Genomic DNA, 16,665 nt, shown 5'->3' with positions numbered 1-16,665 from the left:
CTCAAACAGTTGTTGATAGATGGCGTCACATCAATCAAGAATCAGAATCCAAAATGACCACATAGTACTTTGACAAAATAGATTCTTTTTCTATCTTGAGTGGATTTTCTCTCAAACGCCCGTCTGTTCAGTGTGTAAATGGTCATAAGAAATAACATACATAGATTTTATATTTGTGTTTTCCGCTTAAAGTTACCACTCATCTGTGTAAATTGACTTTAACTATCCTAGGTCAAGCCAAATTTGAAAATACAAACCATTCTCTTCAACTGCTTATGAGCTTGCCATACCCATAACATCACCTTATTTGACAATGATACTGCTGTCTATCATTTTAGTTGATGAGCTTTTATGATAACTTTAAATATTAATTACACCCAAGTTGGCCTTTTAAATGGGTTCATATCAAACCAGTGAGCTGTAAGCCGAAGGCTAGAGGGCGCACTCCAGACTGAAAAGTGATTTCAACAGAAAAACTTCATTTTTGTACAAGAGGCAAGAGTTATAATTTGTGATTTGTAATTTTAAAACATAATTTGATTTAATGTGCACATTTTTTTTATGCGAGTAGTTTAAAAAACCTATTTCTTTTCAAATTCACTCGTTTGATTTTTGCGTTGCTGTTCTGTTGTTAGTCAACTGAAGCTATTGTTAATTGAAAGGCTGGTTACATAACCATTACACCAAACTCGCATACACATGCTTGTAGTGAAATTAGCCTAAATCACAAACAGCATTAAGACACACACAAATATATATATTTTTTTATTTTACCGGAGAAATCTTATGTAGGAGAATTTTACAGTATGCACCCTCGGAGTGGCTTTCTAGTTAATTAATTAAATTGAATTATCTGCATTATTATAAACTGTAGGCATACAACAGTCTAACAACAACTTTTTGTTTGTCTTGTGTGGGTTCGTCCCACTTTTATTATAGTTCTCTGTTATAAATATAATAATATATATGCACATTTATATATTTCTCTTATTCATAAGGTACATTGCTAAAAAAATACATATCTTTTAAACAGTATATACATTGGAACAGTATATACATTGGAACAGTATATACATTGGAACAGTATATACATTGGAACAGTATATACATTGGAACAGTATATACATTGGAACAGTATATACATTGGAACAGTATATACATTGGAACAGTATATACATTGGAACAGTATATACATTGGAACAGTATATACATTGGAACAGTATATACGTTGGAACAGTATATACGTTGGAACAGTATATACGTTGGAACAGTATATACGTTGGAACAGTATATACGTTGGAACAGTATATACATTGGAACAGTATATACATACATTGGCTAAAATTATTTTGATGTTAAAAAGAAACTACACTTTTACATTCATTTACATTTTTAAAAATACAATTAGTTAAAATATATAGATGGCAATAAAATGACGATAAAAATTGATTTAAAAAACAACGTACTTGTGGTTATTGTTGTTTTCTTCTGTTCGTGTCCGTGTCTGGGTAATCGAGGCTATAAACTCAGGGAGGAATATAAAGTATCCTTCCTTTTTACCAAGGAAAAAATGGATGAGATGAAAACGAAGAATGCAGAAGCTTGAAAAAAGGTGTTAAAATGGATTGGATGGAATGTATATAATCCATAGTCCATACAAAGTGCAAGTCCAAGTTAATATTTTGGCTCTGTGTGTATGTGAGACGCTTCATACCCGGATGACATCCTAAACGTAATATAGTCATTAGGCCTATATACAATGTATTTAAGAGATACAAATAGCATTTTGTTATTTCATTAATTTAAGGAGATTTTCCTTTATATCTCCCCATTTACATTGAGCTTTAAAGTAGTAGCACATATATTCATTTTTAATTAAGTGCTTTACTTTGGTAATAAAAAGATTCCAGATCTTTTTTTTCATAGTTGTTTCCTCTTTTTTCAGGTTTTGTTAATATATGCAACTTATATATAGAGAATACAACAAACAAAAACTTAACAAAAGTTAGCGGTAACTGTATCTGTGAAACCAATTGAGGTAGTCTGAACTGGCTCTTAATGAGCTTTATCTATTAAATCACATCAAGAAGTTGCTTCAGTACATTCAGTGTATATTATAAGATGGTTATATAATTACATTTTTAGATACTTTAGCCAAATAAGAAAGCATTGTTAGCTTCATGTCTAAGATTATTCACAATAACAAACTATATAGGGCAATCAATTAATCAATATTGTGATCATGCATTTTTTATGTAAATTGAGCAAATATTAGTTATTTCTTTTTTTTTAAAGAATATCTGTAGTAGCTAGAGTAGTAGTAGGTGACATGAATGTTTTGTATTTTATTTATATAGGCCTATACAATTGTATTACATTCATACAACATTCGTAGCCTACAATTACAAACCTTTTGTCATTTTAATTATTTTTAGTTTGGTAAAAAATATAACAAAAAACCATTAATTATGAATTGTAATAAGATAAAACTTTCTATATACACAAGTAGTTGAACTACTATATGAAGTAAAGAACAACTATACAATTTGGTGTAATACGTAGGCCTAAGTTGTTGCAGTTGTTAATTGTGTTGCCAGTTTGCAGCATTCAAGGACTTGCCCTTGGCTGTTTCCTTCTTCAGCTAAAATAATTTTTTGTTGGCAATATCCGTTGATTGTGCAATTCAATGTTATGGAAATTAAGTATGCTCATCCCATAAAATAATGTTGTTGGCAAGAAAAAGTAGGCCTGGTATTATAACAATTTTTAGATTTCACTTTTTGTCCTCATAGAAAAATATCTTTCAGCATACGAGTCACAATATATTTTCCTATTTTGTTGAGTATCTCAAAATAAATGTCTCATTTACTGTTATTTTATCATTTTAAATTAAAGTGCGAAATAACCACGCCTTATTAGGGCTGAAGTGATTGACAGGTACCACGAGACCGAGATAGCCTTGACGGGATGTGACCAATGAGATGATCGTGTTGAAGAACTCTGGATTACCTAGCTAAACACGCTAGATGAACTGTAGCACTGTGTTAGTACTGTACTATGACCTCGCTTATTGTGTTACTTTCAATCATATTATAACAACAGAAATAAAATGAGTAAATATCCGTTTAAATCTTTCCATATTCAGTGAAGTTGGTGGCATACATAAAATCTAGTTACCGTAAGTTTTTATTCTTTATTTTCTCTTTCGTAGGCCACCTAACCTTGTTTGTTTTGTCTTAGCAGGGAGAACAACTCCCTGGTCTTAGTTCGATAGAACACCTTCCCTACAGTACTACCAGCAGAAGATAAGGTAAGGGCCTACTTACCACCTCTGTGGTGGCCTTTGATTCGACGTGTGGTTTATTGAAGTTTACGCAAACAAATTCGACTCAAGTCAATTTTTATGTCATTCACCCTTCTAATGACACACTGTAGTACTGTACTCAGGCCTGTGTGTAATCAATTTGTAAAAATGATGATGAAGGAACTGAACTGTAGAAAATGAATGTTCAAAAATAAGATTAGGCTTGTTTTAGTTAGGGACACTACTCTCCCTACCTAGTCCTAGCCTATGTGACCATCAATAAGATTAGGCTTGTTTTAGTTAGGGACACTACTCTCCCTACCTAGTCCTAGCCTACCTAGCCTATGTCTTTTGACCATCCATGGCCTTACCTTATTAGTCCTGGCTCTATGCTAACCCCATTTTTATTTGGGTCTCGTCCAGTGTTCACACTTGCATTTCAAATATAGCCCTGACGTTCATTTACTTTAATTTTTAAGCCGTTGGTCATGGTTCACTGTCGAGTGTAAAACCCACTTCTGGACGCAACATAGGAGGGGTGGGTGGTCAAAATCTGGGTCCGCCCCAGATGTGTGACATAACTAACTAAGCTGTAAATAATATGATTATATAAACTGTCCACATTATTTTGAGATAACTAGATATCTACTTACTAATTCATATTTTTATAAGATTTATTTTGTTTTTAATTGGTCTCTTGCAATGTGAAGCACTTTGTCAATTTTTAAAAGTTAAAAGCGCTATACAATCTATAATAATATTGTTATGTTTTGTGCTTACATACTGTTTTTCACCCATTTTAATGCTTCAATAATACACTGTTAGATCATAACATCATCATGCTGTGAATCATATGATTATTGGTTTGTTGGACATTCATGTTTACATTACTGCACCAAATCTGCCATGAAATTTGCGTTTTTACTGAGTGCTTTACTCATAATATTTAAGGTCAAGGTTAAGTCATCCATTAATCTGGCTTTACTTTGATATCAAATATTGATTGAAACCAATATACCTCTAATTGTATTGATTAATTAACACCATACAAGGCCTACCTGCTTATTATATTTGTCATTGATGTTGGATTATTATGCTATTTTTGTAGTGAATGTTATTGATTCTTACCAATTGGTTTGATAGATGTACAGTATGACCAATATGGTGAATTCACAAAATGGGGCCTTTATCACCTAATAAATATTTGGTATTTACTTACTTAGAAGTTTCCTATATTTTGAAGGGCTTTTTTTTTACTGGATAGCACCAAATAACTAAGTGAAGTGAATGAGGAATATTATGTTTACAAATCAGTAGATATCCTTGACCTTGCTGTACTGTAAGTGAGCTTTAATATTTAGTAGTAATGTAATATTTAAAGTCCTGTATTGTCACAGGTTACCCTTGTCACATGCCAAAAGAAATAATTTTAACTGTAATGATATCACTAAAAATTTGCTAGTTGGGTACAAATTATAAACAAAACAGATCTTGCTATGGTTTTGTAGGTGGTAGAGTTACAAATGTACCTTATTTACTATATTTTCTTGAATTAACATGCATATAAACACATTTCCATACCAAGCATTTTGATACAATTTTTTACCATATTTTATCACTTCTTGATATTAATGGTGTTGCATATCTAGGGGGTACGGTATTTATTTGATTAATATGTTACCATATTACATTTAAAAAAATAAACTACTCCACCTCACTCGAATAAACACCCTCTAAAATCACTCCTGAACAATAAATGTATTCAAATAAATATGGTATGTACAAACGTGTGTAAAAACCATGTACAAAATAACAGTAAAACAATTTTTGCAACGCCTCTTCAATCCTAATGTACAGTAGCATAGTATCTGAACATAATTTATTAAAATTGTTATTTCCTGAAAAATAAAATTGGATAGTGTAATGATAGTGCAACACTTTCATTACTAAAAGGTTTTTTCAGAAAGGCCAGATTCGGCTATACACCACCTAACATTACCACCTAACATTATCATCATAACATAACATCATTCATCTTTCCATGGAATCATATCATCCTGTTTCTTCAAACTAGCAAGTATTTCTAAACTGCGCAAGCCTTGCGCACACCCCAAAAACCCTGTAAAAACCTCTTCCAAATCACTTTTAAGTGATTAAAATATCTACTATGTCACTACTAGGCCTATAACTATAATAACAGAAGACAATTTATGCAGGTGCCACAGCAAATCAAACGTACACCAATGTTTCGTTTTCACATGGCTATGCACGGGTGTCTAGAAAACTCTGAGTTCCATTCTGGAAAACTCATATATTGATATCTGAGTTTTCTAGATCTGAGTTTTCTAGACACCCGGCTATGCACATATCGATTGGCGCATAGCCATGTGTAGCGCCTTGAAAACAAACAGTAACATTTGATTTGCCGACACCAGAACAGAACCGTGCCTGAACAGGTGTGCAAGACCCTTTACAGTTGATCGCATTAGTGATATCCTAGAACACCATAAAACTGGAGCCCCCAGTGTATTGCTCACCACGATCGTGATATGAAATTCACAATTGTATATATATATAATATTTGTATAAGGTTGACTATTGTACTTTATTTTGAATTCTGATCATATCTCAATGTTTAAAGGTATGCTGAAGCAACTACATATAATGGAAGTGACTACTGCATATATTGGAGATTTCTGCGACCCTCTATGTCAAAATAATGGTACATGTGTGCTAAGTAAATGTCTTTGCCCTGAAGGCTATACAGGCATAACATGTCAAGATATTAGTAAGTACATGTCATTTTTACTTATTGAACTATAAATAAAAAATGTGTTTTGTTTCATTATATATTCAAACAGCATTATAATAACAAACAATATTGATATTAATAAATATTCTGGGCATAAAAATGATATTGCTGTTATTAAAATGATCACAATGTAATATGTTTTTTATATGTTTACAAATGACAATAAATTTACTTGACTTTATAGGTACATACAGAGCAGATTTAAAAATTCTTTTCAAAAAGTATCAAACATTGAATATTTGTTGTTTGATAATAATTGATCTCCTACTCCTAATTTTTATCCATTGAAAATGTTCAGTAATGAAGTTAAAATATTTGTGTACTTGAGGGGGCCTGCTCATGGAAGGGTCAACTTATTACTATGAATGATGTAGAACCATTTATATACAATATTATTATGTTTTTCTTTTTATTATTATTTCAGTTGAAGAATATAGTAGTTTTTCATCATTAGCTGCTATCATTGGTGGTGTGTCTTTTATAGCGATTATGGTTATTCTCTCTTGTTTGGCATTTGTGTCTCTTTTAAAGAAGCCTCAAGATGATGTGTTTGATCACAGGGGACATGATTCAAGGCTTGTTAGTGTTGGTAAGTTGTATTTCTTCAATATTTTACTGGCACAAACAAAATGTTAATAAAATGTTTAAACCTGCTGCCTTTATGCTCCCAAGTTTAAATTAGTGGTTGGTTGTTGACAAAACATTTCGCAAAATAGAATGTGATCAGACGGTCAAACATTCAAGATACTACAGTACAGTACAGTACAGCTGTAATAACCATCATCACAGACAGCATAAATGGTTATCCTAAAGTTTTAACATGAAAACTTTTGTTTTATGTAGTAAAAATGCATATTTATTTTTTATAATTTATTTTAATCATTTTTATTTTTAATAATTATTTTAAAATGTATATTGTTTAATTAAAGAAAAAATAATATAAAATTTAAGGAATTGCAACCACATTGATAACAGTCTGAATTTAGATTGTATGTTAAATGTTTACAGCTGCTATTGATCCATGTCCATCAGTGAATGAAGAAGAAATGATAGCTCAAAGTGACATCCCACCACGCTACAGTCAAGTCACCATATCACTTCCAGACAGGTTACGCATTGCAAAGACTTTCCAATCAATAGAAACATTTAAAGTTCAAAGTGGCACAGTGCCCCCAACGTATGACATGGTAGAACAGGATGAATCTGCGCCAGAAGATGGGGAGGAATATGACAAGTTTTTAGTACATGAACAAGACTCAAAATACACGAACAAAGAAAGCTGACGGATTTGAAATTTTGAACTGAATCCAGGAAAGAGTTATAGGTGCTCCATCGCCACTGGGTGTTTCCATTTTTTACAGCTCTGTAATCTTTTAATAGTACTATATTTTTGACAGACTATTAATATCATGTACAGAATAAATTAAGAAAACATAAAACATTATTACATTTTGAGGTGGGGGGGGGGGGGGGGGCTGATCATTTAAATCCCATAGAGCCCTATAGATCCCCTGTTATCTCTTTCCTTACCACTATCCCATTTCAAATATATATATACTGAAATTTTATTAATTAATTTTTATATATCTATAGCTGCATGTATTATGCAATTTGTAACAGTTTTTTTAGAACTATTTATTAAGCAAGAAAATATTATAAAGGCCAATTTACACAGATGAACGGTAACGGTAAGTGGAATAGGATAGAATCGGGTTTCTGCTCAACCACCCGTCTGCTGCACATTTTGTGTAAATGGTTATCAGATTAACATATAGATTTCATTTATATATTTTTGTTTTCCGTTTGTGTGTGTAAATTGGCCCACAAGAATTGTTGAACATTCACAGCAATACTCTTTTGACCATAATTGGCAATAATGGTAAATTTACTAAGTTTTACATTTTTCTTTTACATTTGTACCTAAATTTGATCCAATAAGATGCTACAATTCACAATAAATTTATTTTTTTATTTTATGTGTGAAGAAACTTTTGAGTATTTAAGAATTTCAATTGTCATAATTGTCTTAATAATTTTAAGAAGGTACAATTTAAGAAGGGAGCTTAATAGTTTTAATATTAAATTGTTTATAACAGTGCACAAAGATCAAAGCAGATATTACATGTGTTTTAAAGATGATTTTAGAGCCAAAATGAAATATATTGATATTGTACATTTTGTTATAAATTGTAACAGAAACTATAGGGATACTTTTTGCATGATATCAAAGCAGCATTATTATTATTATTGGACTAGGCAAAGTTTTCAAAGAGACTGAACAAAGTGGTCCCTGCAGTATACCAATATCCATTTTCATGAAATCAGACTTCTAGGTATGTTGTCATCTGAACCAAGATATAAATAAAGGCAAGATGATCCAAACATCACCTTAAATATAAAATAAATATAAAATATTGCAGAAATGGCGTTTTCTTCAATAAAATCTATCGATATCCAACATGTCATCTACAAAATGAGTTAAACTGCCTTTCACAATGATTCCTGCCACATTTGATCTTGTAGGGATAAATAATGAGTGGATTTTGTTTCACTGGGAACTTTTTTTATACTCGCACAAAAATGGATCATAGAAAGTTACAAAAAATTAAACGATTAGCACAATGACATGTTTTAGTTTACCTGAGTTTATTTCAATTTCTTTAAAAACCCACACAAATATTTACATAATATAAAAGACTTGTTTTACGTAAAATTTTTCAAATAACGGCAGATTTATATTAATTTGAAGGCATTTCCAGTGCGATACTGGAAATTAATTTATAACGGATATCTGTAGGAGATTCGAATCAGGAATCTTCTGCTTGACATTGTACCATTTTTTTTGGCTTCATGGTATAGTTCAAATACAGTTGGATAGTGATGTTCCAACGGACCACAGCAAAGGTATATTTGCAACAGAGATCAAATTGATATATATCTGCCGCCTATACATTTATGTTAACAGTTTTGTTTCAATACACATACGGTACACCTGTTTACCAAAGTAAAATAATATCGTTATATTTAATGTTACATGAAGTACACATATTAATTCAAGGTAAAAGTACAACATTCACATTATGGTGTAAATTGTTGCATAAAGCCATATAATGTAATACTTTTATTACGATTTATTATCTCCTGTGTTTATACAACACCCTAAATTTGAACACATTTAGCTTGTTATAGAGGCCGAGGTCAATCCCCAAAAACCTTGCAGGTATACTTTAAATTGTTACACTGTGTTATACCATAGTTCATAATCCCAAGTTGTATTTTCCTCATGTATACTCACATGCATTATGAATTAATAATTTTAACAAAGGATGATACTTTGGTTTCTTGATTTTCTAAATCTGCTTTTGAAATTTGAAAAAAAAAATGTTTTAAAATTAAGATAAAACTATGCTACATTAAAATATGCCAAAAAAGCACAATTGTCTACTCGATTTGGTCAAAAAAACGAGAATTCAAAAAAATACCCTAGGGACACTCATAACATCCACAAACATTTTAGGATTCAGCCAAGTAGCCTTTTTCACAATTCTTCGATATTATACAACACACTTCTCGTAGGCGTATTGAATATGCATGTTTAATATATAAAGGCGCCCTCAGTATTTTTTTTAAACAAATCTCAAGAAAAGAAGTCACCAGTTGAAAATATTAATTGCAGCATAGCAAATTATCTTCATTATTAATGTTTACAAAAAACTTTTAAAACGCATTGATATAAATCAACAATTTCATAAACACTTTACATAAAATTACACACAGTATTATTGCAATGAATCCACAATGCACATGATTCGGTGGGAATTGAAAACTGAATCATCTACTGACAAGTACTGTATTCCAGTACAATATAAGAATCAGATATTGCACATTCAGAGAGGGATTCAACAGAACCTGGTTACTTCAGAATTAGCCAAGCAAATTGTTTTAAAGGCCAGGTGCGGGCAAACAATTTCTATTGATCATACATTCCAATAATTATCGATCTATAGTTTCCCCTATATTTCATAATTTTTGGGATTTTATTTGTGTTACACGAGCTTGTTGCAAATAAGCACTTTCTTATCAGTGGGGGGATAGTTCAAATTACACAGTAAAATCTCTATTCTTTTGTACACAAATTTTGTAAATAGAGATGCATTTTAAAAAGCTATGAAAAATAAACAGTGTGGTAAAAAATGTTATCAGATGACTAAATATAGGTAATATAACTTGAATATTACATTTCTAACTACTGAAAAAAAGTCTTCCTGGTTTTTATGGAAGAATTTTGCCAAATTTTGTATTTGACCATATTAGGGGAAATTCATGTTTTTTCGTCTTGATTTCTATTACAAATATTTGATTTACCTATGTACAATTAACCAAATATTATATTTAAAATTCTTGCCTGTACCTGACCTTTAAAAGTATGTACATTTTAAGAACTTAATTATTTTACCTTGCTTTTTATATTAAAATATAATGTACTAACCAACACATTATCGCTAAATGCAAATTTGCATCCGCAACTCTAATTTCTTGACATCTAAACAATAATAATAATAATTGCTTATATTGCGCCTTTCAAAGTTGATCAAAGCACTTCACATATTTTAATTACAATTGATATAAAATTGTTCGTATTAATTAACTGTTTATCCAAAATCATGAAAAATATGTAGGCATACTAACATAGTCTTTCATCATCATTTGTTTATGTTTAGAATACAACTACTGTACATAGCTGCAGCATTAGTGGTTAACAATTGTTTATTATATTAGTCTAGTAAACATCACCTAATCAAGATAATATCTGGAAAAACATTTAAATATTATATTATATTAATGCAATGAAACAGTGCTAATTCAAGGTACTGTAGTTTTTTGGACATGATTGCATTTAATGTTTAACGTCAACTCCATTGTGGTCCGCTGTAATCTACATAAAAACACATGGCAAGTGTGATAGCAAAAGCTATTTCATATTAATTATAAAACACATAGCAAAAGCTATTTCATATTAATTATAATACTGCACTAATAATTCAAACTTGCTATAAATAAGTTATTTTATTTTGTGTTCTCATGATTTCTAGTTGGTGTAGTAATTGCAATTATCTTAAAGATAAAATATTGTGCCCCTGAAACAAATGTTCAATTTGACCAAAAAGTGAAAAAAAAAATGTTATTGAAAAAATATAGTCAACCAGATTCCATTGTCTGGAAACAACATGTTTCTCATTAAATATAACTGTTTATTTTGTCTTTTTAAGCATTAGTTTATCATCTATTATACTGTAGTAGTACATGTGATACTGTATTACAGAACTTTCCTATGATACTGGAAAAATCTAGATACAGTACAGAGAATCGAGTGATTAAATCAGATGAGAGAACACTACAGAGAGCTCTCTCTTTCAACAACATCTTGTTTGAATTGAGCTTCTGGATCAGCATTTGCAATTGGTACAGGATACAGCTGAATACTAGAGGTATGATGAGAGCGGGCATCAGAACTACTTGCAGAACTTGGCCGCACATTTCCATAATAGTATACATCAGAATCATTGGCTTGACATCTTTGGTGATCAAGCAAAGGATAATCGACAGTAGAAGAATCCATTCGCACTGTCTTGTGTTCATGTTGGGTACCATTCTCTGAAGGACTTGAAGATAAAGAAAATGATTGCAAGTTTGCAATCATATCCCCAAAAAATGTACTATTTCTTGTGTCTAAAAAGAATACAATGAATATCATTATTTAATGATAATTAATAATCATTAAAAACAAAAAGTTGTTTGATAAGTTATTTGCACATATGCATCAACCAATGACAAACTTGCCAAACAAACAGGATGGACGAACTATAATTTAGACAATACAGTAAAAAACCAGAAGATAAATGTCCACACAGCCAGAAAGGGGTTCAAGCTACTGGGACGATAGCAAGGTTACGTACTTACAGAAGAGGTACTGTATGTAATTTGTTGATTTTATTAAATATTGCATTTTTCTTATTTTTTTATTTTTGTTTTAATTTATTCCTTTGTATTGTGCTTATTTGCTCTCTATTGTTGTTTTTGTTTAAACTTTACTTATTTTTGTTTCAAATAAAATCTATTTTTATGACGTTGATAATGAATGTACTGAATATAAATTGATAGTAAAATAAATCAATAGTCAATGTCATTTTAGCTTTCGAAAGGGGATCACGCAACAGAGCACTTTCCCCAGTAAATTGGTTTTAAGCAATTAGTATAGTTAATAGTGATGTTATAAATACCTTCTACTTGTAAATCACTTTGAGATGAATAACGACTTTTATCTGAAAAAGAAAAAAATAACACATTGTTAAGCAGGACACTTCAACGATTATTATTTACGAATGAAATGTTATATCTATTTAAAATCAAAAATTTATTTCCAATTTAACTTGGGAAACAATGAGAAAGTTAGAAGAGTTGCACACAACAGAAAATACCACGGAGAACCTTTATTTTTGGGCAGAGTTTTTCTTAATTTATTTTTTAGCAAAAACATATCAGTGGTTATTAGATTGTGACTACACAGAATTGAATTTTAAATCTTCATTATCCTCAGTGGAAAATTACTTCAATTTATTGTCATTTGCATATAAAATATACATAGAAATTATGTTTGCTCTGAAAAAACAAATAAATGAAAAACTAACAAAAAAGCTGTTACGAAACCCAAGTACGAGAGATGATGGACCGGTAATGTCTACCGCTACGTAACACCCCAAATAATATCTTGCAATGAGAATATGTTTTATTAATTAATCAATTTTCAAAAACGGATTCAATAAAACTCTGATATGTGATGCATTGTAGATCTGACTTATCTTTAGTTGTGGCCCCGGAAAATAAAACCACAAAACAAAACTAAATGTGAGTTACACTTTCAATGACTGACTGTATGTAGTTTGAAATGTTATAGTTGGTAGGGAAGTAGCAAATAATACAAAAAACACATCTATGAGATAAGCGTAGTACACACCAGAAATGCCAGAATATAGTCATATCGCAGAAAAATTACCTGATGTTTTGTATGGTGTATTATAACAGTGCTTTGCCACTAATACAATAAGTATTAACACAACACCAATTAGTGCACCTGTAATTCCAATAATCACTTCCAGTACGTTGTTATCTTCATTTCGCACACCTAGAATTACACAGTAATATATTAATATATAATGTATACATTAAACTATGAGGTATTTTGTTGAATAAAAGCTGGGCCAATACTATATAAAATGCTGATTAGTTGATAACAATGTTTTTCCAGCATGCTCCACTCGACCATGTTAGGGTGAATTAGCTGATCATGTTATTTGATAATTTTAGATTCTTTGGGTCTGTTTCTGCTGAAAACAATCAAATAATCAATTATTCCTAAGTACAACAAACCACAAAATTGTCTGTTGCAATTGAAAATTTTCTGTGACGGTAATTATTTATCTGGTAAAGTGCTTTTTAAAATCATGTCATCATTACCCACAACGCAGGATGAGTTTATTTGTTTACATCTTATCACTGCCTAAAACTCTCACATGTAGGATAAAAAATAAAAAATTGAACTGTTCCATAAAAGCTATATTATCATAGTCAATTGACTATAACCCAATAAACATCTAGGCCTACTACCACATACAGAACAGAATAAAGAACAGAATAATGATATTATATTAATAAGAGAATGTCGGCGAGGAAGTTCGTTGCCCTTTTGGTACTATTCTACTAGCTAGGCTACATATCTCTACCAAAAACGACAGGCCTAAAAAACATTGTTAGCCTGGACTGGTGGGATGTAACATTGTACTCATCGTTAGCCTGGACTGGTGGGATGTAACATTGTACTCATCGTTAGCCTGGACTGGTGGGATGTAACATTGTACTCATCGTTAGCCTGGACTGGTGGGATGTAACATTGTACTCCAACAATTAATGCAGAACCCTTTTTATAAATAACCGATTATTCCTGCTCAATAGAAACAGGCCCACAAATACTTTTGACAGAGATCTAAAATAATATGTAGCTCAAACATTTCCAAATTGAACATGTTTTAATGTATGTTGACATTTCACTCAAATGTAGTTTCTTTTTTTCTTTAGAGGACACACATCTCACAGATAGGTATGCAAATCAAACAAATCTGTTTTAGTGACACATAAAGTTTGATACTTACATTTTCCATTTTGTGGAATGTAGCTAGAAAGGCACTGGCAAGTATAGCCATTGTTATTATTCACACAGTCTGATCCTGGAGAACATACATTATCATAGCAATAGTCATCTATAAAGTATGCAATATTTGTACATTAATAAATCAAAGTATAGAAATTATAGAGAATAATTAATAAAAATGTCCATTATTATGTGTTTTTTACATTTTTTTAAATTATTTCTTTATTTCATATAAAACATTAAAAACCACCATGCCACAAGTTACCACTAGTGGCCAAAGGCCAGATTGTGGGTAACTTTTACATGCATGTACCTTAAGACCAATAAAAATATACAAAATATGAAACATACAATATAATAAATAATACAAAGATGAGTGTAGATCAGGCGTTAAGCAGGCGGATAAAATAAGGGATTGGACTGTTACTGAAACGGGCGGTTCTGGATGGTATTGTGAAATTGTGTTACTATTACGGAGCAACCTCCCATGACTTTCAAACCGTGTCACCGGTAAAAGATCAGCAGAATGAACAGTCTCAGATATTCCCTTGGCAAATTTGAGACTGTGAGCTAACCACTACATGGTTAGTGTCACTTTGTGGCATTACTAACGATTTGCTTATCTGTTTTAGGGGGATGTGGCTCATGTACTCAATCTCTCAGTCTGGTAAAACCCTTTAAAGGCCAGGTGCGGGCAAAACATTTCTATTGATCATACATTCCAATAATTATCGATCTATAGTTTCCCCGATGTTTCATAATTTTTGGCATTTAATTTGTGTTACACGAAATTGTTGAAAATAAGCACTTTCTTATCAGTGGGGGGATAGTTCAAATTACACAGTAAAATCTCTATTCTTTTGTACACAAATTTTGTAAATAGAGAGGCATTTTAAAAAGCTATGAAAAATAAACAGTGTGGTAAAAAATGTTATCAGATGACTAAATATAGGTAATATAACTTGAATATTACATTTCTGGTATTTTTATTCAACTTCAGATTTTTATTTTCATGCTATAGTAAAAATTATCCACTGTATATCCACCATCTTTTTTCACCTTCTAGGGAGTCACCAGACATGTTATTACATTGGGTTTACTACCTAACTACTGAAAAAAAGTCTTCCTGGTTTTTATGGAAGAATTTTGCCAAATTTTTTATTTGACCATATTAAGGAAAATTCATGTTTTTTCGTTACAAATATTTGATTTATGTACAATTAACCAAATATTATATTTAAAATTCATGCCTGTACCTGAGCTTTAAGTGCTCCCCACTTCAAATCCTGGATCCGCCCCTGGGAAGTTATAAGAGTAACAATTCTAAAATTGTTCCAAGTAAATTAAAATTAAATTGAACTAAATACTTACATTGGCAAGTCTCATTACCAAGGTAGAATCCCAGATAACATGTACAGGAGTAATCTATAACTGAAGAGCTTTTAACAAGCACAATACATGTTCCATTGTCACAGGGATTGTGGTAGCAAGGATCAGCTAAAATATGAAATGTACTCAATTGAAAGTATATATTATAGCTGTCATTAAATATTTAAATGACGATTGTTTTTCAGCTGAATGTGAGAATACTATTTCCATTAAAATATTGACGACTCAGAGCCAAGTTGAACACGAAGGCTTTCAATGAATGGAAATATATCACACACTACTGTTCTATGAACCTTTATCAAATCAATTTGAACAGAATTTTCAAATTTTTCAACTGCTACCACACGGCCTTAAATTTCTGGTAAGTAACAGTTTTTCAAAACTCACTTTTACATGTGTTGTGCACATGATAAAAACCAGTAGAACATTGACATGTATATTCAAGATTAGAATCAGATTCAATTGTCAGGCATTGTCCATTAACACATGGATTACTGTAACAGGGATCAACTGAAATTAAACCACAAATAATTTTTATTATGAAGAAGATCTCAATATAAAAGAAATGACAGACCACATTTTTATGGATTATTTTCCTTTTTATAGAACAAAGTTACAAAAACATGCTATAAATATCTTCATCATTTTTGTTTCAACATTCAATTGAATATTTATGATACACAGCAAACAAACATCTTTCTCAATAGTCCAGGCACTAAGGGGGGGGGGGAAGAGGGTGGTGAAGGGGGTTACAAAACAGGATACACATTTTTCGATATAGCAAATAGTATTTTCACAAAAAATCCCATAACAAAAATATTAAAAACATAAACCAAATTTTGTTTGTTTTATATAATCTATTTAGAATACTTTACACAATGTCACTAATAAATAACAAATAATAACTCTGTGAATTAGAGAATAAATTAACTGAAAGATATAGAACTTCACATT

The 16,665-nt window shown here is 31.1% G+C and overlaps 2 protein-coding genes across 3 annotated transcripts in view; one reads left to right on the top strand and one right to left on the bottom strand.

Moving 5' to 3' along the window:
* The first annotated feature begins 3,014 nt into the window (after positions 1 to 3,014).
* LOC140059266 (uncharacterized) lies at positions 3,015 to 7,550 on the top strand. Its single transcript, XM_072105135.1, has 4 exons — positions 3,015 to 3,178; positions 5,946 to 6,092; positions 6,541 to 6,705; positions 7,125 to 7,550. The coding sequence occupies exons 2-4, from the start codon at positions 5,948 to 5,950 to the stop codon at positions 7,397 to 7,399; spliced, it is 585 nt and encodes a 194-aa protein (XP_071961236.1). The 5' UTR covers positions 3,015 to 3,178; positions 5,946 to 5,947; the 3' UTR covers positions 7,400 to 7,550.
* A 1,195-nt stretch (positions 7,551 to 8,745) lies between these two features.
* Positions 8,746 to 16,665, bottom strand: part of LOC140059052 (uncharacterized) — a 36,941-nt gene continuing 29,021 nt past the window's right edge. For both annotated transcript variants that reach the window (XM_072104868.1, XM_072104869.1), the window contains 6 exons: positions 16,099 to 16,221; positions 15,694 to 15,819; positions 14,324 to 14,431; positions 13,171 to 13,299; positions 12,398 to 12,439; positions 8,746 to 11,846 (listed from right to left, as the gene is read on the bottom strand). In XM_072104868.1, coding sequence (XP_071960969.1) covers positions 11,512 to 11,846; positions 12,398 to 12,439; positions 13,171 to 13,299; positions 14,324 to 14,431; positions 15,694 to 15,819; positions 16,099 to 16,221 — 863 coding nt within the window. In that variant the 3' untranslated portion in view covers positions 8,746 to 11,511. The remainder of the gene's footprint in view (positions 11,847 to 12,397; positions 12,440 to 13,170; positions 13,300 to 14,323; positions 14,432 to 15,693; positions 15,820 to 16,098; positions 16,222 to 16,665) is intronic.

The sequence above is a fragment of the Antedon mediterranea genome, chromosome 9 (genome assembly GCF_964355755.1).
Source record: "Antedon mediterranea chromosome 9, ecAntMedi1.1, whole genome shotgun sequence".
In the NCBI taxonomy this organism is placed as follows: Eukaryota; Metazoa; Echinodermata; class Crinoidea; order Comatulida; family Antedonidae; genus Antedon; species Antedon mediterranea.
The sequence above is the reverse complement of the archived record's forward strand: the minus strand, read 5'-3'. Positions and strand labels throughout refer to the sequence as shown.